The sequence below is a fragment of the Physeter macrocephalus genome, chromosome 1 (genome assembly GCF_002837175.3).
Source record: "Physeter macrocephalus isolate SW-GA chromosome 1, ASM283717v5, whole genome shotgun sequence".
NCBI lineage: Eukaryota > Metazoa > Chordata > Mammalia > Artiodactyla > Physeteridae > Physeter > Physeter macrocephalus.
In genome coordinates, this window is record NC_041214.2 from 50,437,176 (window position 1) to 50,460,629 (window position 23,454).

Here is a 23,454-nt window from a genome sequence, read left to right on the forward strand (position 1 = left end):
AAACAGGTAGGAATTTTTTGGCAAACCTTACAAGCATGTATCCAAATAACCAAATGACTACAATTCAAAGCAAGTGTTCATTTCTAGAGCAAGTGCAATTAATGGAATGGCCTTTCACCTTACAGTTAAGGCTTAAAATACATTTTAAAACTTCAAGTCATCAATGATTTATAAACTTAAAGTACGTTTGAAAGTATGTATAATTTGTAATAATACGGGGAAAAGATAAAGGTAATTATGGCAATGTGAGCTTCTTAATCCAAAAGTTAAAAATCAAAATACATTTCACATATGAGAGTTAGTGGGTTTTCTTTATTCAAGTAAACATTTTGATTATAATACATGACAAAGGACAACACACGTGACAAAGTACTGTAGTCTACGGTTTGGTATGTCTCTAGGACGATTTTCCAGGTGATTCTTCAGGATCTGACAGCGATGCCCAACACAGGCTTTCCAATGGCAATGCATGAGTTCTAGAAGCCACTGCCTCTATCTTTCTTCAGATGCTGAGTGCCATTTTCTCCCACCCATGTTATCCTCCATTATTTATAAAAACCCCACTCTAAAATTCAACCTATGTTATAAAATTAACAAAATCAAACATTAGTATGTATTTTCCCACAAAGATAATAATGATTAAATAAGAGTCAACTGATATGGGGACATATGTATATGTACAGCTGATTCACTTTTGTTATAAAGCAGAAACTAACACACCATTGTAAAGGAATTATACTCCAATAAAGATGTTAAAATAAATAAATAAATAAATAAAATAGAGTCAACTTAATATCTCTTTTTCTCTAACTTTTGAAGGCTTTATGTAATCTCTAAAGAGTCCGAGTACCATACAACACAAAATATGCAAAGAACCTTATTACCAGGTACACATAATATGTTGGAAATTGCTAAAGTACTCAAAAGCTTAATTCTCCTAGGATAGCAATTCTCCACTAGAAACTATAGTTTACAAACAGAAGGTTGTGTTTTAATAAGAGGAAACATAGTACCTGATACGGTATAACTGTGAGAGCTTTTCTCATTAGTACAGTGCTTAATTAAGAAATCTTTTTCCAACACATAATTTGTCAAGGGCACAAAATGTCTTTGTCTCTCTCTTCAAAACAGTTTCTAAAATTACACTATTATTCATTTAAATTTTTCTTAATCAGTAAGTTTTACTGTTTTTCTCTCAATAATAAAAAGAAAACTACTTGAAGAAAAACGTTTAATTTTTATTTTCAAAACTTTGCCATGAACATACATACAACATTAAATTTGAACCACTTGTGAGCTGTCCATATGCCATGAAGCACTTATGACAAAAAACCATATGTAAGCTTAGGGTAAAATTAACAAGGAATCAAAATATCTTCCAAAAGTGGGGAAGGGGGAGGGGAACCAGTAAAAGTCATAGCTTTCATTTTATAAAAAATAGTTTGAATAATCTTCCTATAAATCTTTAATGCTTACAAAAGCAGGAAATACATTTAAAACAGTATTTCTAACACAGATTCATTAGCACAATGTGTTTATGGTCAGAAAAAATAAAACTAAAATGGTATTTTAGTAGTTTATATTCTCTTCTCAACAAATTCCACATAAAATTTAACCAATTTACAATTCAAAATAAGATTTAACTGCCAACAAGGCCAAACTAGTTGTAGTTAGTACCTGAATATCAAGCTCTGTTCCATTTAATATATTTTACCAAACATTTTAATATAGCTCAATGATAGGTACTGATAACAATACTCGACTGCATGGTTTCCACCCATGACTACTGCATTGCAGCTTAAAACATGCTTTGGTCAGTAAATTAAAAAGACATAAATCAAATAACAAGATCAGAAAAGCTGTTTTAGTACCAATTTCCTGACCTTAAGTAAACTTTAAATACATTGACAAGGCATGGAAAAGTATATTTAAATATAAAGAGAGGTCTCTATATTTTTAACCATTTGGCATTTTATATTTATAATTTCCTGTTTAAAATAATATTTTATACTCCTGTACACTGATTATCATAACTCTCTGAGTTAAAACTAAACTAGAGTTACCTTTATAGAATGTCCAGTAGTGAATGCATTACTTGCTCCTTTTGCACTTCCATGAAGATGGTCCTTCATCCTGTAACTTTTTAAGTTTTGGACCAAGAAAGAACCACCAACCAAATCCAATAAAAACACAAATAATGGACTCCACATAATAACCATCCAGTGCTGTAACACATGAGCCACCAAGTTTTTTGCAAAGCTGTAAAAATAAAATTATAATATCAATAAATACTCCACATTTCAAAATGGAAGTATTCAGCAATTTACATGTTTCTACTTTGTGATTTAAAGGATTAATCAAAATATACTTTTGTTAAAACATTTCATTCACTCCAAGTGACAAAACAAGTTAATGTATCTTAATCTCTCTAATGCTACTAACGGTATTAAAAACAATTTTCAGCTCTTGCTGTAAGCAATATTCATTTTCAAGATACAGCTTTTCATATTTGGAAATGTGAGGAAATTTCCAAGGAATTTACTCTAGAAGTGGGTTAATGTTACTTTGAAATAATTTATCAACAAACTACTAACACCATTCAGTTTTACCACCATTTGTTATATGAATAGCCAATGGAATTTTCCTTCTTCTATCGTTATATACCTTAACTATTAATCACGCATTTATTAAACGCCTAGCGTGTAAGGACAATGGTACACAAGGTGAAGGAGAGAGAGAGACTGCTCCTCCCTTGCTGAGAAGCAACTTCAAGTGAGCTTCACTTACTGATGTGAGTGTGTTTATACCCTCAGTTATGATGGGAAAGAAAAAACTATTAGAAACCATGGGCAGATATATTTTAAAAAGATGTAGTACTTCTAGAGGCAAAAATGAGGAAATTAATATCTTAATATTACCTTAACATTATCTAAAATTGCAACATTCTTACCTCAACAGCATCATGTGTTCGGCAATTCTGGTTTGATGCTCCTACACACTCTTTCACTGTGAGGGGATCTACCAGCCAAAGAGCTACCGTAGAAGGCCAGTTTCCTCCCAGGTTGGACACAGTATTTAAAAGGGTCATATATGTTCCACCAATAAGTGGATCACTAACCTTCGCATTGAAAGCCATTATGGAAACATACATGCTATACAATGTAACCTACAGGGAAAATGTAAAACATCTTTAGTACAATTAGAGTTTAAAAAGCTATGGTCTAAATTAAGAACATTGAAAGCATAAACCAGAAAATTAATATTCATAACCCTTATTAAACTCAATCAACAAACATTTATTGAGCACCTACTACAAGCCAGGCTTTACGTCTGGTCATGGCAATATAAAGATGAATAAGACACAGTCCCTCTGTGCCCTTGAAGAATTTATTCTCAGCTGGGAAAATAGGGAATAAACAATTATGATGAAATGTGTAAGTATTGAAAAAAGAAGTACACACATTGTGCTATCAGGGCCTAAATATATGGGAGATTAATTTTATCACAAGTAGTCAAGGAAGGCTCAACTGAGAATGACAGATGAGGTAGTACTGAAGGATCCATATAGTAATAAGCAAAACACTATATTTATACTATACCTAAATATATCATATGTGTGTATAGTATATAAGTATTATACATATAAGCACTCAAATATTCAAAGGGAATATGAATATATAATTATCTTATATATAATTCAAAATTTATGTGACAAACTGAAGAGAAAAATCTCCTTGAGAGGCAAGAATTAACCCTTCATTTAGGAACATGAAAACAACCCATGTTTCTAAAATAGAATTCCTTTGAATACTGTTCCATGGGATGTTCATAGAAAAAGGAGTTCCAAAGTCAAATAAGACTGAGAAACACTGAGTTACACAAAATTAGACTGTAGGCCTCCTGAAAGCCTTTAGAATATAAGCTCCTTAAGGGCAGGGATTCTGGCATGATTTATTCACTGTTTTATTTTAGTACTTACAATGGTTCCTGGCATGGAATAGGTGTATTCACTTAATATTTGCTAAAGGAATGATTAAGATGCTGCTACATAAAGAGGGGTTATGTCAGGTATCATTTCTCAAATTTACTTGGCCTTGTAATTTTTTTACCACAAAGCATCTGGTTTTCTGAGTTTCAGTGACTACACTTTGGAAAATTCTCTAATTAAATCCAAAGCCAAACAAATGATTTCTGGACAACTACATCATATTTTTCTTTACTTACTCAAGAAGTGAAGCATTACTAAGCTAAACTACTTCTTTTAACTTCAATTTGGCACCTAGCATTAACTATGTGCAAAACAGAAAAAAAATTATATTTGACACCTTAGCCTCAATGTTTTTACATACAGCTAGTCAGACATGATCCACTACAGAATTCTCCTAAATGATATAAATGTATGCAAAAAATTACTGAGGTTACCTGGTAGCCATATTTTTAGGTTTCAGTTAAAAACAGTGAGGAGTTGGTAAATATAATTTTCAAAGAGTTTAAACTAGGTACTACAGAAAAATCCAAAGTGAATCTGAAACACACATTAGCAATAACTGCAACTGAGTCCCAAAGGTTACTACTGGGCATCTGCCATTTATTTGAACCATTTATTCCCAGGGAAAGAAAAACCCATTCTGCAACAGCAGCTTGGGTGACATTATGGAAAAGTGGAGACCAGTTCTTTGGAGGATTACAAGCACATTTAATAAAGAAAAAAAAGCAGATTAACACCCAGCCAAAACCACAAAGAGTAAGTCATAATTTTTAATACAGGGAATTCCCTGGTGGTCTAGTGGTTAAGACTCCATGCTTTCCTGCCAAGGGCCTGGGTTCAATCCCAGGTCAGGGAGGGAAGAAATAAAGGAAAGGAAAGGAAGGAAAGAAAGAGAGAGAGAAAGAGAGAGAGAGAGAGAGAGAGAGAGAGAGAGAGAGAAAGAAGGAAGGAAGAAGGAAGGAAGGAAAAGAAAGGAAGAAAGGAAGGAAGGAAGAAAGAAAGAAAGAAAGAAAGAAAGAAAGAAAAATTTAATACAGAATCTAAACCAAAAACCTGGGACCTATAATCTAGAAGCTGTCATTATTTCTCAATACTTTCAGAAAAAAGAAAATAATGGGACTAGAAGAAGGAAAGAATCCAAATCTAGGGATGAACTGAGGGATACTTAGCAAGGGTAGAATTCCTAACTAACTTTGGAATAAATTCTGAAATGCAACAAATATTTGTTGAATGAACAAAAGAAAAAAAAATGATTTTCTATGAATAAAACTCAATAAAATAAAATCCAAAAAATAAAAATATATAAAAAAAATAAAATCCACAAGGTTTAAAGTTCACTGTCAAATAATTTCTTCAGAAACAGATTCGTGCTTAAATCTTAAAATTTATTATCATTATTTTAAGGCAATTGTAGAAGAACTTCTTCTTTATTTTACACAGGACAGTTTACTTCCTGGGAAAAACCATGGCAAGCTTACCTGATGTAACGCATAACTGAGCAGCACTATCATATAGTAATATATAGGGAATCCTCCTTGATGTTCTACTTTAGGAGTCCACCAGACCAGTAGAGCATATTCTAATCCAAGCAATAATCTATAGAAAAAGAAAGAAAGGTGGAGCTGACTTCCATTTTAGGTTAAAAAACAATAACAAAAACAGAAATTTGTGTGCCTACCATATGAAAGAAGCCTGTATCTAAAACCTGTTAGGAAGTTAAAAAGAGATAAAAGTGCATATAAATGATACTGAAGTTAAAGATGTTTTTCAAGCCTTTTTCCATATACACTCTATACACAGATATTAGTGATAATGATGACCGTTCCTCATTTAACCTCTCTTATTTAGGAAGGTTTCATTTCATTTTTACCTGTAGGGCATGGCTTTGTAAAATATGTTTAGTGGCTGGGGACCTGCAGTATATTTGCTGATAATCAGAGGCAATATTATTTGCAAAGGAACCATTGGAACTGCCAATAAGGCTAAATGTTCTTTGGGTACTCCCTCTTCTACCAATTTCAGTCCTGTTACTGCATCTGCTGCTGAAAAACCAATCTGCAATATAAAAACAAAAAAATATTTTAATTTGTGACTTATGAAATATTTTCCTCCAAGCATATGTAAGTAATTTAAGAACCTCAGTCTCATTATTGACCCATGCCAGTTACAAGTAAGTATCATATTATTATATCTGGTACAACAATCAAGTTACAGAGGCACACTTTGCCCTTATGGTCTACTAACAATATGAAGTAAAAACAAGTGAAAATTCAGCACTCTTAGGAACTGTAATTTTAATTACAACTAAATTTCCATTTCAAAAAGTTCTATATCTTACAATAAACAGTGTCCAAGTCCAAATCTACTGATTTGTATATTTTAAGTTTAAAAGAAAAGCCTTTGACTCCAAATAAATCTGGTTAAAATGAAGCATCATTGCCACAAACCATAAACATTTTTGATGATTTCTGACTGACAACAAAATTTCCAAATAGTCATCTAGCTTTTCAAAAATAATTCTGAGAAAACATTATATCTAAGAGGTTGAGTTAAATGAGGGGTAAGAAAAGGTGTAGTTAGATTAATTCTTAAAAACAGCAAAAACAAATAAGAATGCTAAAAGTAGTGGGTAAAAGTTTGAGGTGAAATAAGATATTTAGATAGTCTCAAAGTATTTCCCCACAAATTAGTTTTTAATTACAAAAGGAAAAATAGTAACTTTGCAATGGATTAACAAGGTAATCAAGGTTAACAACAATAATTAATGGATAAAGGGACATGATATGGCTCCTGATATAATTCCCTAAACATGAAGAAACATTAGACAAACATAAATGGAAGGCCATTCTACAGAATAACTGGTCTGTCTTCTTTAAAAGTGTCCAGGTCACCACACACTACAATGTATAAGGTAGATAACCAACAAGGACCTATTACATAGCACAGGGAACTCTACTCAATATTCTGTGATAACTTATATGAGAAAAGAATCTAAAAAAGAATAAATATATTGTATATGTATAACTGAATCACTCTGCTGTACACCTGAAACAAAACATATAGTTGATTGTAAATCAACTATATGCCAATAAAATAAAATAATAAAAATTTTTTTAAAAAGTGTCCAGGTCATGAAGGACAAAGAAAGGCTCATACTAACTAAATGCAATGTGTGATCCTGAACTGGATCCCTGACCAGGAAGAAATAGTTATAAAGGTTGCTCTGGGGACAAATGGTGAAATCTGGATATGCACTGTGATTAGAAAATAGTACTATATCAATTTAAATTTCCTAATTTTTTATTAAGTTGTGGCTTTGTAAGAGAAAGTCCTTGTTTTTAGGAGATGCATACTTAAGGTATTTATGGATAAAGGGACATGATATGTACAAACTACTCTCAAATACTTCATAAGAAATATGTAAAATAGCACAATTTACAGAATAAAGAAAGTGGAGCTAAATGTTAACAATCACAGAATTTAGATAAACATATATGGACATTCTTTCAACTATACAAGTAAATTTTCAGTAAGTGTGAAAATATACAAATAAAAAAAATTTTTAATGATAAATATTACTTTAAATACTTTTAAATACTTTAACTTCTCGGAATGGAGCCAAAGAGCAAATTTCACATAAAAAATTAAAGGTCAGAGATATTTCATTTAAGTCCAGAAAAGAATTTCACTTATACTTAACACATTCTCTTTGTAAACATTAGATATACAAACTGACTTCAACATTTACTCTGTTTTAAAAGTGGCACAGGAGATATTTGTAATACACATATCTAACAAAAAAACTCATATCCAGGATATATAAAAAATAAAAACTCTACAAATTTAAAGAGAAGGGTAACTCTGGATATTCAAATGGCCAATAATCATACGAGAAGATGCTCAACTTCTTTAGTCATCAGGGAAATGCAAATTATAACTATAATGAGATGCCACTACACACCCACCAGAAAGGCTAAAATTGAAAAGACAATACATGTGGTTTCAAGGCTGCATAGTGATTAGAACTCCCTTACAGTGCTGGTGGTAGAGAAAACTGGAACAATCACTTTGGAAAACTGTTTGGCAGTATACACTATGCTTTTCTTAATGACCAGCAATTCTACTCCCAGGTATTTACCCATCAGAAATGCTCACCTATGTTCCCCAAAAGTAATTTACATGAAAGTTCATAGAAGCACTATTAATAATAGTCCAAAAGTAGAAATAACCTAAACATTTGTTGATAGAATGGATAAATTGTGGCATATTCATACAATGGAATATTATAAGCAATGAGATGAACAAACTATTGCTATAAATAACAATATGGATAAATTATACAAATATGATGTTGAGTGAAAGAGTACAAGATCTAGACATAAGAATACATACTGGATATTCCATTTATATAAAACTCAAAAGCAGGGAAAACTAATCTATGGTGTTAAAAGTTAGGAGAGATGTTACTTTTAGTGAGGTTTACTCTACAGGGGGAACATGGGATTCTAGACTCTGTATTTGAAGCAACCCCTTATACATTGCTGGTGACAGTATAATTTATTATTAAAATCTTTTAAAAAGCAATTTAACAATCATATTCACTGATCCATTAATTGCTCACTTAAGAATCTATTGGAAGGAAATATTCAGAACACCAAAGAATTACACACAAAAATATTCACTAGTGCATTTTTATAATTAAAACACATGGCAAATTAAATATACAACAATAGAAAAATGAGTACATTATGGCAAATTTATATACTGTGACAATTTATAGCTATTAAAAAGTATATTATAAAATATTATTTAATGATACAGGAATATGGAATAAGACAATAACAAAATAAAAAATTATACACAGTATGATCCAATTCTACTTTTAAAGTATTTGTGTGTATATAAATATATTAATATTAATTCTTAATTATAATTAATGTATTAATTATATATGTCAAGTTTATGTACATACATGTGCATGCACACACATATATACATAGGGGAAAAAAGGAGGCTGGAGGGAAATATACCAAAAATGTTACCAATGGTTATCTCTAAATGATATAATTAGATAATACTATTATCTTCCTTGAAACTTTTAGCATTTCTAAAGTTGAACCTTAAGTTTAAACCTTCCTAACATTTCCTAAAAATTTAACCCTCCTTATCCTTAGAGAGGAGGAAAAACTCAGTACTTCAAAACAATGAGGCTGTAATTTTTACTTTAGGGTTATCAAAAGATAGCTGTGAAAGTGTTTATGCAGATAGGTTTAAATATAATATGAAAATCCTATAACTGATTTTATATTTTAGGATATTAATTCCAATACTAGCAATAGTTCACTATAACAAAATATACTTACCTTTCTTCTAACATAATCTCTTTAAAATGTTTTAGAACTATAAAATTAAGACATCTTAATACAGAAAACATACAAAATTCTTAAAAAGTCACCAAAATCCCCCTTTATTTGATAGTATATTTCCTTCTAACGTTTTAAAATAATCCAACTGATTTTTAAATGGACTTCTAATAATCATACATTTCCATATCTTTGTAAATTACATTCTAAGTAAATAATTTTAATACCTTTGACATTAGGTATATACTCATTCTAACAGTAGAGAGCTATTATTTTTTAAGGTATTCATTTCCATTTCAAGCATTAATATCATTCATTTAAAAACTCACATTTATTAGAAGCACTTCAAATTGGCATAATTTTTTCAAGATCTTAAGACATTAGCTTACTTTGAAGTTATGTTCGATTTGATATCATCACACCTTTTAAAACACATTTAATAAACAAAGTATATTAGTTTTGATTGTTAAATTCTAATATTACTGGAAAGGGACTTACGAAAAGGCAACAGAAGTATTCCATGATATTGTTAATTGTAACAGAATGGGGAATTTGCTTTATAAATCTCTTACCTTTGCAGTTAGAATCAGAAGGCAAAATGTCAGAACTGCAGGCATTTTTATAATTGCAAAAAGCAGCTTGTAAGTATCTGTGATCCCTTGGGTTTCTTCTTTTCCTACTGATACTTCTTTGTTTTCTTTCTTCAGAAGGGCAACTAAAGTTGTTGTTACCAAAAATACAGTTCCCCAGAAGAAAAGGAAGTCTGAAATTAAAAATGTTTTAAATCTATAATTAACCTTTGAAATAAAATATCTTCATTGATACTAAATAATTCTGTACACAACTTTTCCTCAACTAAAATCTGTTAAAAAAAAAAAATGAACACATAGGGCTTGTCATGTTCAAGGCACCAGATGAGGCACAGCAGATGAATAAGACAGTCCTGTCTCTGTTAAACATACAACATACATTACATAGACAGTGATACTTAACAAGGAAAAAGGAAAGGGTTTAGTGGGTTGAATGAAATAAAAGTTACCAAACTGTGACACCTGCTGTGTCTTTTTATTCAAGGAAACTGCTTAAGGGCAGGAGATGATTTTCATATCCCATAAGATCCATCTTAAGTCATACTTCTTAAGCACTTAAACCATTTCAGTTCTTTATTAAATTTTGACAACTTAAACAACAAACAGATGATCATTTACATTAGATTTTCTGCCTTTTGCTTTTAATCTGTTTAAGAATAACCTTCTCTTTCAATACTATGATACGTAAGTAATTTTCTCGTACTTGTAGATGCACAAAAAAGACACATGAAGAGTACTATTTGGGTTGTTTCAGTGAAAGATGGCTGGGCCATTGGCCCTTATTGCAAACAAATTAAGCGGAGGGAGTGAATAATGTCCTGGAAGATTCTGCATAACAGCTAAAAATAATAGTAATAATAGAGGCACCATTTCTTGACTGCATACCATGTGCCATAAATGTGCTAAGAATCTTACATATATCATTTCCTTTACTACAACAGTACAACAGGGGAAGTTATTACTAGCACCAATCTTCAGATGAAGAAAGAGGATGAGAGGTTACATTGCCTGATGTTACATTTTTTTTTTTTTTTTTTTTTTTTTTTTGTGGTATGCGGGCCTCCCTCCGCTGTGGCCTCTCCCGTTGCGGAGCACAGGCTCCGGACGCGCAGGCCCAGCGGCCATGGCTCACGGGCCCAGCCGCTCCGCGGCACGCGGGATCCCCCCAGACCGGGGCGCGAACCCGGTTCCCCTGCATCGGCAGGCGGACGCACAACCACTGCGCCACCAGGGAAGCCCCTGATGTTACATTTTAAGTCAGTGCCTCATACAACTGATTTCAAAAACTTGTGTCTCCTTAACCACCCTAAGAAATGCATCTTATTTTGTCTCTATAAAACTTTCTCCAATACCTGTATTTTATGCTACATGTAATGGAGTTGAACCTTTTTATTATTTAGTAATTCCTATAATATTTTCCTATACTTTTCATTTTCAAGACTATTACTCTATTGTTTCATGGCATTTCTAGAAATATATCTCCATGAGATATGTACTTTGTTTCATATTGAAAAGTATAAAACTTACCTTTAAATTCCTGTGTGTGTATCCTATGGTTATCTGCATGTATTATTTTTCATTATTCTAATAAAATTTATTTAAAAAACCCACAAAACTTAGTGGATAACCCTGTTTCTTCATCTGTAAAATAAGAGGAGTTCCGTAGAAAATCCCAGATGTTTTCTAGCTCTAACATTCTAAAATCATATTGTTTTAAATGTGTTTGCTTTTTACTTTATTGCTCATGCAGCATAACTGACTGTTCAAGAAGCCTAGTCACCTTTTTCCAAAAAAAGGTCTACCATTTTTGAGTCAGGGTTTCCCTCTGTATTCAGTCTTGCTCGGCTGCTGTGCTGGGTCACTACAGCTTAACTCTCACTTACGATGGAGGCAGACAGCATCATTCATTTAGATAAACTTCCCTCATGCATAGACCAAATTCACCTTAGTATTTAAATGTTCCTTTCTTATAAGTTATTTCATTTGATTTTTGTAGTAAACACGTGAGACAGGCAAAGTAGGCATTATTACTATGCAGAGACAAGGAAAAGCTCAGAATATTTAAACCTTTGCCAAAGGTCAAATTATTAACAGGCAGAACTTGAACCTAAATCTTCTGAATTTGAGATTCATACTCCTTCCATTATTTCACAGTGCCCGTATAAAGACTTTTTAAAATTAATGTTGAATTAAAAATCTATTAGAATTGGCTAATTATGTAGTCTCCACAAGCCTAACCAAAAACAAGGCTCTGCTATTCAAATTTTGCAAATTAAAGAAGCTAAACTGCTTCAAACACATGCAGAAATTTGTATTCTGAGGTGAATTCTTTTCTCCACAGTGTGAAATTTATACAGATGGTCCCCGACTTATGAAGGTCTCACTTGAGATTTTTCAACTTTATGATGGTGTGAAAGCAATATGCATTCAGTACAAACTGTACTTCGAATTTTGAATTTTGATCTTTTCCCAGGCTAGCGATACTCAGTATGATCCTCTGTCATGATGCTGGCAGCACCAGCACAAGGGGCTTCCCTGGTGGCGCAGTGGTTAAGAATCCGCCTGCCAAGGCAGGGGACAAGGGTTCGAGCCCTGGTCCAGGAAGATCCCACATGCCGTGGAGCAACTAAGCCCATGCGCCACAACTACTGAGCCTGCGCTGTAGAGCCCGCGGGCCACAACAACTGAGCCCACGTGCCACAACTACTGAAGCCCGGGGGCCTAGAGCCCGTGTTCCGCAAGAAGAGAAGCCACCACAATGAGAAGCCCGTGCACTGGGAAAAAAAGTAGCCCCCGCTCGACATAACTAGAGAAAGCCTGCACGCAGCAACGAAGACCCAACACAGCCAAAAATAAACAAATAAAAATAATAATTTTTAAAAAAAGTTAAGTGAAAATTAAAAGTTTTCAGTTATGTACTACTTTCAGCAAAGAAATTTTTTAATTTGCTTAGTATACACTCCCAATTTTTTTTTTTTGGCTGCGCCACAAGGCTTGCAGGATCTTGGCTCCCCGACCGGGGATTAAACCCATGCCCCCTGCAGTGGAAGCACGGAGTCCTAACCACTGGACCGCCAGGGAATTCCCTATTCTCCCAATTTTAATGAATAAAATCTTCATCTGAATTTAAACTCCTTGATACCAGTACAAAGGGAAAAAAGATTAAGAACAAGTTAAACAGGTTTCAGTATTGTTTGCAGATAAGATTATTTCTAATTTCTTTGTGCTTTTAGGGTAAGACAACAGTACGCAAGAAAGAAGAAAGTAGTGACAATAGGTCATTCAAAGCCCTCATTCAAAGGCTTTCCATTGCTCACAGAGACTGAAGAATGAAGTAATAGCTCAGAAAGAGAGGCTTAACCACTGCCAGAAAATGTATTAAGATTTATGAACACAATTACCATAAATACTATTATTAGACTATTGGCTATTGTTTATTAATACTGCTTGGATCCTACAGAACAACCATAGTCTGATATACCAACCACTGTAAAGATATTATTAGCAAGAATAATCTAAATATTTCATTATTAACATTTTGGTTGATTCTGATTTATATATTTTATCTGCAAAAGCATTGTGACATATATATGTATGATCAAGATGTCAGAGCTGATGTTCAAGTTTCTTAAACACGATTTTGTGCAAAGACCTGTAAGACAAGTTAAATATTCTGAAGTGGTACTAGATCTTACCTAATGCTCCAATGAGTGCAAAAATTAAGAGCATGTAACAATGCACCAGTAATCAAAAAGGATATAATAGCCAGGACCTGAGCTCCTATTATGCCAAAGCAAAACACAGGACAGGGCAATAACCCTAAACCTCACTCTCCAAGACAAGCATTATTATTCCTGCTTTATACTCAATGAAAGAGAATCACAAACCAGAAAGTGCCAGAGGTGGGATTCAAACTCAGATCTGACTCTAAAACAAGAATGTTCTTCATTATACTACCCAGATGCTCAGAAACACCTACTGCAAGAAGGCTGTCTTCCTACTAAACAGATACACCTGAGAAAAAAGGTACTTATTGTAGCTCCAATCACAAAGTCCGGGACATAGACACTTAAGAATACTTCTTTGAACTGGTTACTTGTATTCCCCCTCCCCACCTCCATCTCCCCATATGGTGGTATGCCATAGGGTATGGAAACCAAACATGGTCCATCTTCCTAAGCAGTTCATATACTCAATAACTTAGAAAGAAACATTTTCATGAAAAACATATATTATAGAGAAGGCAAAATTTCCATGAATTTTAAATTTAAAACATTAGATTTCAAAAAAATTTCAAGCTTTCAAGGCTTTGGACCAGGCCCCCAGACCCTTCGTGGTATAGGTTCATTCTCTTCCACCATCAGAAGAGGTAGAAAAATTAAGAAGCACTGTCTGATACAACCATCCTTGGCTCAGGCCAGGTTCTCTCTCTAACTCTCACACTATGGAATGAACTTCAGTCCTTCAGAAGTCACAGGAAAACAAACGTTCAGTTTCTGTTCTAAATAACCATCAGACCTTCCTTTCATCTTGCTTTCAGTACAGCTTTCTCTACTTCACAAGTTAGAGCATGAAGGAAATTTAGACACCTATCATCAGTCCACTGCTCTTTCACAATGGAAGAAACTGAAATAGATATACTATGTATCTGGCCCTGGGTCTCCAGCTAAGTCTTAGCAAGAAACAGAATTTTCTTCTATGTCACAAATCTCTCCCTTTTAAGCATTTGCTCGAAATATCTATGCTGAGGAGCACTCCCAGAAAATTCTGTTTTGATTATAATACAATATAGTCATATCTTATTTGGGGATTAGATTTTTGAAAGACAGCATGCAATGCAAAAATTGAGTAAATACAAAGCTAATTTTGAAAACTTCCTAAGCGTTTAGTTTTCCTCATCCCTTAGGAAGGTGCCATGTTTAGATCACATACTTTTTCATTAACTCCAACAATGCCAGGTTCTCCTCTGGGGTAGAAGAAATGGTTTCTTCAATCAAGCTCTAGATTAAGCAGCTGTCTCACTATCAAGATCCCTGTTGTCTCAAAACACTAGACTTAAACTCAGCCCAGGATGCAAGACTGAAGCTGAGAGGCCAATAGATTCAATGCTCCCACCTCATGCTAAATCTGGGGCCTGTATCACTGAATAGATGAAAATGAATCACTCTTTCCATTTTTTAAAATATGTTCAGGCCAAGCACAAAATCCATTTTAATTAAACATGTATGACATTATCTCTACTCTGATGCTATGATAGGAGGTTCTTGCATTCAGCTTTTGTACAACCTACACCCTGACACCCCTAAATCACTTTTTGTAAGCTGAAAGCTGAATTCAGACTTTTAAAAGACAGTGATCATTCCAAACTATCACATGAAGATGCAGAGTTCATCAGAATAGCTAAAATGAAAAATAATGGTAACATGAAATGCTGGCAAGGATGTAGAGAAACTGGATCACTCACATATTGCTGGTGGGAAGATAAAATGACATAGCCACTCCAGAAAAAAATTGGGCAGTCCCTTTCAAAAGTAAAAATGCACTTAACGTAAACAAGCATTTGTACCCTTGGGCATTTATCTGAAAGAAATGAAGACTTATTTTCACATAGCAAAAGCCCAAAACTGGAAACTACTCAAATTGCCTTCAATGGATGAGTGGTAAAATATACTGTGGTATGTCTAACAAATGGAATATTTCTCAGCAATAAGACTGAACAAATCATTGATCCATGCAACAACTTGGAGGAACCTCAAAGAAATTATTCAGAGTGAAAAGCGCCAACCTCCAAAGGATACATACTGCAAGATTTCATTTATGTAACATCTCTGAAATAACATAATTATAAAGATGGAAAACAGATGAGTGGCTGCCAGGGATTAGGGATGGAGAAGAGGAAATGGGTATAGCTGCAAAGAGGCAACACAAGAGTCTTGTGGTGATGGTACAGTTGAGTATTTTGATAGTGGTGGTGGTTATATAAAGCTACACGTGATAAAATTACATAGAGCTACACACACGCACACATAAATGAATATATGTATAACTAGTGAAATCTAAATAAGCTCTATGGATTGTACCAATGTCAATTTCTTGGTTTTGATATTGTACTATGGTTATGTAATAAGATTTTAACAATGGATGCTAGGGGAATGGTGCATGGGACTTCTCTAAACATTTCTCTGCAACCTCCCGTGAATCCATAATTACTTTTAAATAAAGTTTTTAAAAACTAATGGGAAATTTAAGAATGCAAAAGTTCTACGACTGTGCTAGGAATAAGAAATGTAGGTCTCAAATACAAGACAATATAAAATATCTAAAAAGAAAGAAATCTTTAGGTGTTTTGAATCATGTATTCTGTAGCCTTAACTGATGATGATTGGACTTCAGCTATCATGTGTTCAAAAGTAAAGGGAAGGGACTTCTCTGGTGGCACAGTGGTTAAGAATCAGCCTGCCAATGCAGGGGACATGGGTTCAATCCCTGGTCTGGGAAGATTCCAACAGGCCACGGCGCAACTAAGCCCATGTGCCACAACTGCTAAAGCTGCGCTCTAGAGACCGCGAGCCACAACTACTGAGCCCACATGCCACGACTGCTGAAGCCAGCGTGCCTAGAGCCTGTGCTCCGAAACAAGAGAAGCCCGCACACCGCAACAAGTAGCCCCCGCATGCAGCAATGAAGACCCAACGCAGCCATAAATAAATAAAAGGGAAAAAATTAAACTAAAAATATTTTTCTTAGATAACACCAAACCAAGAAATAGGAATTCTGTAACGGAACAAACATCTTGCTTTTTGAATATGCACCCCATCCTTAATAAATGTTTCAGCATGCACACTGACATATAAAATACATACTTGTATTGACACATACACACTGCTATATATAAAATAGATAACTAATAAGAACCTACTGTATAGCACAGGGAACTCTACTCAATACTCTGTCATGGCCTACGTGGGAAAAGAATCTAAAGAAGAGTGGATATAACAGATTCACTTTGCTGTACACCTAAAACTAACGCAAGATTGTAAATCGACTATACCCCAATAAAAATTAAAAACAAAAATATGTATTTGTGACCTCCTATACTAAGATATATATATATATACATTGTAAGATAAAAACCCCACATTAAAAAATATGAAATAATAAAAAGAATGAAAAGGACATGTATAAAATGCAACATTTATCCAAAATTGTATTTAAAACAACAGGTGGAATCAGGGGTTTTATATTTTTCATTTAAAAAAAAATAAATTTATTTATTTATTTATTTTTGGATGTGTTGCGTCTTCGTTGCTGCGTGAGGGCTTTCTCTAATTGCGGTGAGCGGGGGCTACTCTTCGTTGCGGTGCACGAGCTTCTCATTGCGGTGGCTTCTCTTGTTTTGGAGCACAGACTCTAGGTGCGCGGCTCAGTAGTTGTGGCGCACAGGTTTAATTGCTCCGCGGCATGTGGGATCTTCCCAGACCAGGGCTTGAACCCGTGTCCCTGCATTGGGTGGTGGATTCTTAACGGCTGTGCCACCAGTAAAGTCCCTATATTTCATTTTTAATTTTCTAGGAAAACATCTTGTATTAGGTAAGTCTATTTTGCTTTCTCCAATTAAATTATAGTTTTCAGGAACACTATAAATGAAAGTAGGAGACTGCTTGTAATTAGTGAGGTTCTGACTGTTTTGTTCATAAATTTACATAGTAAAGGCTAATTCAATTGGCCTCCAAATAAATTTCAATAAAATTAGAAGTGAAATTCAGAGTAAGACATATGTCAAATAAAATCAAATACTTTTTTGGTTTACAGTGTATTTTGTAAATTGGCTTTTATGCACCCCATCCACAAAAGCTATTCTACAGTTCTTTACTGGACAAGGAAAGCATACAGTACCATTTCTCCTTTGCTTTGTTTTAAAAAGAAAAAAGGCTTTAAACCTTCTTTCTGGGGTATGGTCTCCAGTTTTTAATATTTAATCTCTCCTGAATCTAGTAGCTCCAGTATCCCCAGCTATCTCACTTTACTACTAGGGCGCCAACATTTGAAAAGAAGTTCACTTCTTCCTTTGTCTATACTGAGATGTGAGATCCACCAGATTTATGAATTTGTTCCATTCAAGACAAAAATAGAGTGAAACTCAAGGACTGAATATCATATACTGTGTATGATATTTACCCAGGGATTAACTTGTAAGGTAATGGATTCCTTTTTTAAATTTTTATAAATCTTAAGTAATTATACAGTAAAACAATTTTTTGGTGTACAGTTCTATGAATTTTAACACATGCATAAATTCAAATCATTATCACCATAATCAAGATACAGAACAGTTTCAACACCCCCAAAACTCCTTCATGCTGTTTATTTATAGTAACCTTCTCACCCAAAACCCCCAGCAACTACTGATCTGTTTTCTATCTCTATAGTTTTATCTCTTGAGAATGTAAGGGAATGTTTCAAGCCTAGATTTAGATGCTAAAGAATGTATTACAGCCTATATAAGAATAACTGATCTAGAAATGGGTCAGTTAGTTCTGCCCAAATTCTAAATAGCATTTCTAGTCACGTAAAATATATTAATGAGTACTGCTTCAGAAAGCAAGACAAAGAAATTTGTCACTAAGTCAGAATTAATGGTCCTGCTCTCTTCCTAATTCAAAGCATGAATATCATGAGTCTCCCTGGTGGTCTAGTGGTCAGAATTCAGCACTCTCTCTCTCAAAGCATAAATGTCTTAAAAATAATGTTTTTACTATTATTATCATCGGTTTGATTACCTTCATACTTAGAGCATCTGTTTTTTCAAAGCATCATTTCATTTTTCTCTGATTTACTGCTATATGTGCAGGCCTATCTACAGATAAACAGATTCATAGCTCTAATATATTTGGCCCTCTTCTCCACCATCAGACTATCCTGCTCCCTGTCTCAAAACCCAAATATACTGCTCCCATGCCAACCACTTCTATTCATTATTGTTACCACTGCTTCTAATTTTTTTCCCCTTTTTTTGGCCATGCCATGCGTGTTATATAGCATCTTAGTTCCCTGACTAGGGATCGAACCTGCGCTCATGCAGTGGAAGCACGGAGTCTTAACTCCTGGACCACCAGGGAAGTCCCTACCACTACTTCTAGAGAAGCAGGCCTCAACTACCAGTTCTCAGGCTGGATCTGGCATAAGGACATATTTTATGATTCTAGCAAATGTTTTTAAAATGAGGAAATAAAAAGAGAATTTTCAGCTTCTCCTGAATACTCATAATATCTAGCAATCCTGGGATGCTACTGCCACAAGAGAACAATTTATTGGAGATGAAGCTACCCGCCTTTAAAAGGGCATGAGTTTTTCAGGTCATCACTGTCCCCTCCAATACCTACAGTCCTGCACCAACTCATCATTTTGGTTTGCAAACCTGCACTATAGACTATAAATTCCTTGCAAGCAGAGAATGTCCAGGTTTTATTCATCAAATTGTAACACCTATCACAACACCAGTACCAAACAGGCATTCAATGCTGAGTAAATGAATGACATGGGTCACTTTAAAATCAAAATAACAACACAACAGCAAGAAACCCTTAGACTGTCACTTCTGGGTATCTGGCATTCTGGGAGCATGTTGATGTGTTTTAGACATCAGCAGTCAGAGTGCTGATTTCTCTTATAGAAAAGCCCAATCAGCACATATTATATTCAGGTTTTGAGGCTTTTTTTTTTTTTGAAGTTTTTCCTAGTTTCCTACCAACTGGAGGAAAAACACCAAATAAGGAGTCAGGAAACCTAAGCTGTAGGTATATCTAGCTCTACCTCTAACTAGCCAGTTCGAATTTCCTATCAGTTTCCTCATCAATAAGAATGAGGAACTGAAATATACGATCTTTTCAAGGCATAAAACTTTATGTTCTAATCTCTGTGTTCTACTGGCTTACTCTCACATTGCTTGAAGCTTAAAAGGTTATCTCTTTTTGCTACTAAAGAACCTTTTAAACCAAGGGGGCAGGAGCAAAAAAAGGCTACCTGAGTTAAGGACTGTTCTGTATCCCTGAAGGTACCAAAAAACCAATCTCAGCATAATCAAGGTTTTCTTTCTAAGGGACTGTATTTTCATCCTCTCCTTCCTGTTTCAAATTTACTATTTAGATTACTGCTTTCTAGATGGCAAAAACTGTTCTTTCTCAATATATTCTCTATGTATCTGTAACTCAAAACAAAGTGCTAATCACAGAACGTATTTCAGAATTTTAAAAAATAATTATGCCTCTTTTTAATTTCCTCATTTTGTAAACATCTGCCTCAGTGTTTGCCTCTTCTTTTATTACCTAAGCAACTGTATTTCCTTCATGATTCTTTCTGCGCTCTCTAAATTCCTCAAAGCCACTGGTTACTCTTAGTTATACTAAGTTCCAAAAAAAAAACCTATAAATGTGATAGGTACAGTCATACAAAGGAGAATGAAAATGCAGGACTCTTCAACTCTTATTAAAAAGTAAGCTATTTTTCTAATTTCCTGAAGAACAAAGTTCAAATTCCAGAACAAACAGCTATTCAAAATAATAAATCAGTGTAAATAAAAATCCAGTGGCACAATTTTGATCTTCCCATAGGGGAACAGTTAATGGCATTCTCTGGAATGATATTTTATTAATCACTCTTTTATCACACTTATGAGAAAGGTCTAATTTACTTAGTAATTTAGTTTCCATAGTCTCTTCAATCTTGATTTCTTTATTGAGACTTTCCCATGTTAAGTAACACATCATCCTATTAGCCCTTTTTGGTGATATGAACAGTCCCAGTAAAAAAGGAAAAGCAAGACACATAAAAAAGCAACGATGCATTCATGAAGTAATTGTAAGCAGAGAATCATCCATATAGCAGGAGTGGGACCCCAGAACACTGAGACAAATCTGTCTAGGTGCAAAGCAATATTTCTCAACCATTTATGGCCGTAAACCAACTGAGGAAAAGTATAACTATTATTTCATCAGTAGTAGTGGCTCACTGGTAGTTTGAGGAGGTAGAAAGGGGGTCATTTATAGGGTGTAGGGGCGTGGAGGGGGTGTATACGATTTCAGTAATACAGTTGGGAATCCCTTCCTCCCTTCCCTGAATATTATGATATAGCCCTTAAACTTCCCTCACCACACACCTTGCCCTGACATTTACCCTACTGGGAATCCCCTAGTACCAGGAAAATGAGAGAAAGTTTAGCTGTTTAAACTTCAAGAGACAGTCACCTAAATTGATCATCACTACAAGAATGAAGAATTCTACTATATTCCCAATGTTGGTCATTCCTGATATTGGTAATTTTACTGTTTCTCAGTTGTTAGGAAAGTTAAAAAACAAAACAAAACAAAATAAAAAACCAGAAAACCTTACAGGGCCTTGTATTGTGCTCATGCAGAAATAGGGGGAAATCTGTAGAATTTACACCCAATTTCCTACAGGATAAACTTTAAACTCTTACTCATAGCAACTAAAGAATTTGGTCAACAACCTTTAATTTGGTCATAACCTCTCTTTCAGTATCATTTTCCAAAATCAGGCCCCACAATGACTGCTTCAGGCACTTTGAACATTGTATGTACTGTCTTGTATCTTTCTGTTCTTTGCTGCTTCAGTGCATTTTCACCTGGTGTTTTGTGCATTCTGGAACTCTACTTACCCATTTCATGAAATCTTGTAATTCAACAACAGCAAATGCCAAGCCTGACTCTGGCAAGTTCTTCTTGTGGGCGGGACTTGGCTTTAATCATAGGAGGCCCTTTGAACCCTGTCACTTAGACTGCTCATTAATGTTTAAATGAATTAACCCTGTTCCATTCACCAGAAGGCTAGATGAGGGCTCTTGGTATAAGGGTAGGGGTAGAAATGGACCAGAAAACATGGAGCTAGAAACCTCAGTCTAACAAAAGACGAAAGGAAAATTCTGAAATAAGGCTGGGCTCATGTATTCACAGTAGCCAGTCTTCTAAAAAATGTGCATCTGAGTATTATTAGGCAAGTGCCAAGGTATCCCTAGACTCAAGAGTTTTGTTTGCTATGACACAACAATGTTTACTGGATGCTTTGCCTTCCCCTGCTCACTTCAGACTACTGATCAATTATGATTGCTCTAATGTAATCATTCTGGCTGAAGTTCATTTTAGTAGAACAGAAAACTTACCTCGGATTACCTCCCATAAAATGATTTCCAGTACATTAAATAATGGTTCCTTCTAACACCACACACACTGTCGAAAGGATTCATAAACGTACAATAAACCTAACAGCATAATAAATTAAATACACTACCTGAAAGAGTAACGATTCCCCTGGGTTGAGGTTGAAACCGCAAGTATTTGTTACAAAAGTCGGCAGATTCAAGGGCCAAAAACAAAACATTGCCCAAAAAGTAACCGGCTGTTTGGCCCACTGAATTACAAGTAGAAGCATAACCCACGTTTTCCCGGGATAACATAGTTAACGCCCAACCATCCACAGCGATGTCCTGAGTAGCTGCCAGGAATTCAAACAAAAAGAATGTCACAGTGAGAGCAACCACATCGGGGGTTCTGCCATCTGTATTTCCGAGCAAATGGTCCACTTGAGTGGAGAGATATATCATGAAGAGTCCCAGTATATACTGTGTAGGGACAAGCCAAGATTTGCGACGACCGAAGTTCCTAAAGTAAACCGCATCAACCAACGGGGCCCAGAGCAACTTGAGACTGAAGGGCCAAAAGACAAAACTGAAGAAAGCTTGATCTGTATAACTAACATTTTTGCTCTGTAAAATGAGTGGGATGCTTCCCGCCAGGCCCAGTGGAATGCCCTGAAGCACGTAAAGAAAGAGCAACAGCAAAATGCTGCTTAATTCCGCCCGGCAGCTCCGTGGGGGTTTTGAGAAGTCACTAGCGCCGATATCCCGCAGAAGAGCTTCTTTGTCCCCTTCCCCGCCAACCAAGTCCGGATAATTATCATCCCAGGCGCCCGGCGGCAGAGGACCGCTCTTCATATCTAGAGAGTGGTTAAAAGTCCCTGGCCGTCGTTGCCGACTGCTGTCCTTGTGGGAGATGGTGGGTGACATATCAGAGACGATGCAGAGCCCCGTCTGTAGGAGGCCAGGGCTTAGCGTCTTGGATCCTTCTAGTCCCAGGTCCAAGGCTGTCGCTCTGGACCAGGGTCTCGATGGCTCAGGGAGGGGGGCAGGGCGCGGGCTGATAAGGGCACCTCTTACTGTGGCCCGGAGTGCTGAAGCCGGGAGCCAGTCTCCCGGCGGGAGGCCCAGGCGATGCCCAGGTAGATGCCCCTTGGAGCGGCGTCAAGGAGCCTGAAGGAGCACCCCGGTCAGCCTCGCCAGGGTCTGGGCTGGAGGAGGGGGCCGTGGTGCTGCGATGGAAACGGGCCCCTAGCTGCGGCGAGACCCAACAGCCAGTCCGCCGACCCACCGCCCGCTCTAGCAGCCCGCGATGCGGAAGCCGGTACTTTCCCCACGGGACTCCAGAGATACCAGATAACTTCC

General features: G+C 35.5%; 1 protein-coding gene across 4 annotated transcripts; it reads right to left on the minus strand.

The window, feature by feature from the left end:
* Positions 1 to 220: 220 nt before the first annotated feature.
* On the minus strand, positions 221 to 23,454 carry SLC33A1 (solute carrier family 33 member 1). 4 transcript variants are annotated; one of them, XM_028490402.2, is made up of 7 exons: positions 22,245 to 23,440; positions 9,924 to 10,114; positions 5,859 to 6,043; positions 5,467 to 5,584; positions 2,951 to 3,166; positions 2,064 to 2,259; positions 221 to 577 (listed from the first exon to the last, which is right to left on the minus strand). In XM_028490402.2, the coding sequence occupies exons 1-6, from the start codon at positions 23,017 to 23,019 to the stop codon at positions 2,092 to 2,094; spliced, it is 1,653 nt and encodes a 550-aa protein (XP_028346203.1). In that variant the 5' UTR covers positions 23,020 to 23,440; the 3' UTR covers positions 221 to 577; positions 2,064 to 2,091. The 4 variants fall into 4 exon arrangements, with proteins under 4 accessions (XP_028346203.1, XP_007106966.1, XP_028346204.1 ...); XM_007106904.4 differs by lacking the exon at positions 221 to 577 and having other exon boundaries at positions 1,220 to 2,259; positions 22,245 to 23,454; XM_028490403.2 differs by lacking the exon at positions 221 to 577 and having other exon boundaries at positions 1,220 to 2,259; positions 3,119 to 3,166.

Coding starts and splice junctions, on each gene's coding strand:
- SLC33A1 (XM_028490402.2), bottom strand. CDS start 23,019: ATGTCACCCACCATCTCCCACAAGGACAGCAGTCGGCAACGACGGCCA. Junction 10,115..22,244: donor GGGAATCGTTACTCTTTCAG/GTAGTGTATTTA, acceptor TTTTAATTTCAG/ACTTCCTTTTCTTCTGGGGA. Junction 3,167..5,466: donor TCAGTTATGCGTTACATCAG/GTAAGCTTGCCA, acceptor TTTTCCCTGTAG/GTTACATTGTATAGCATGTA.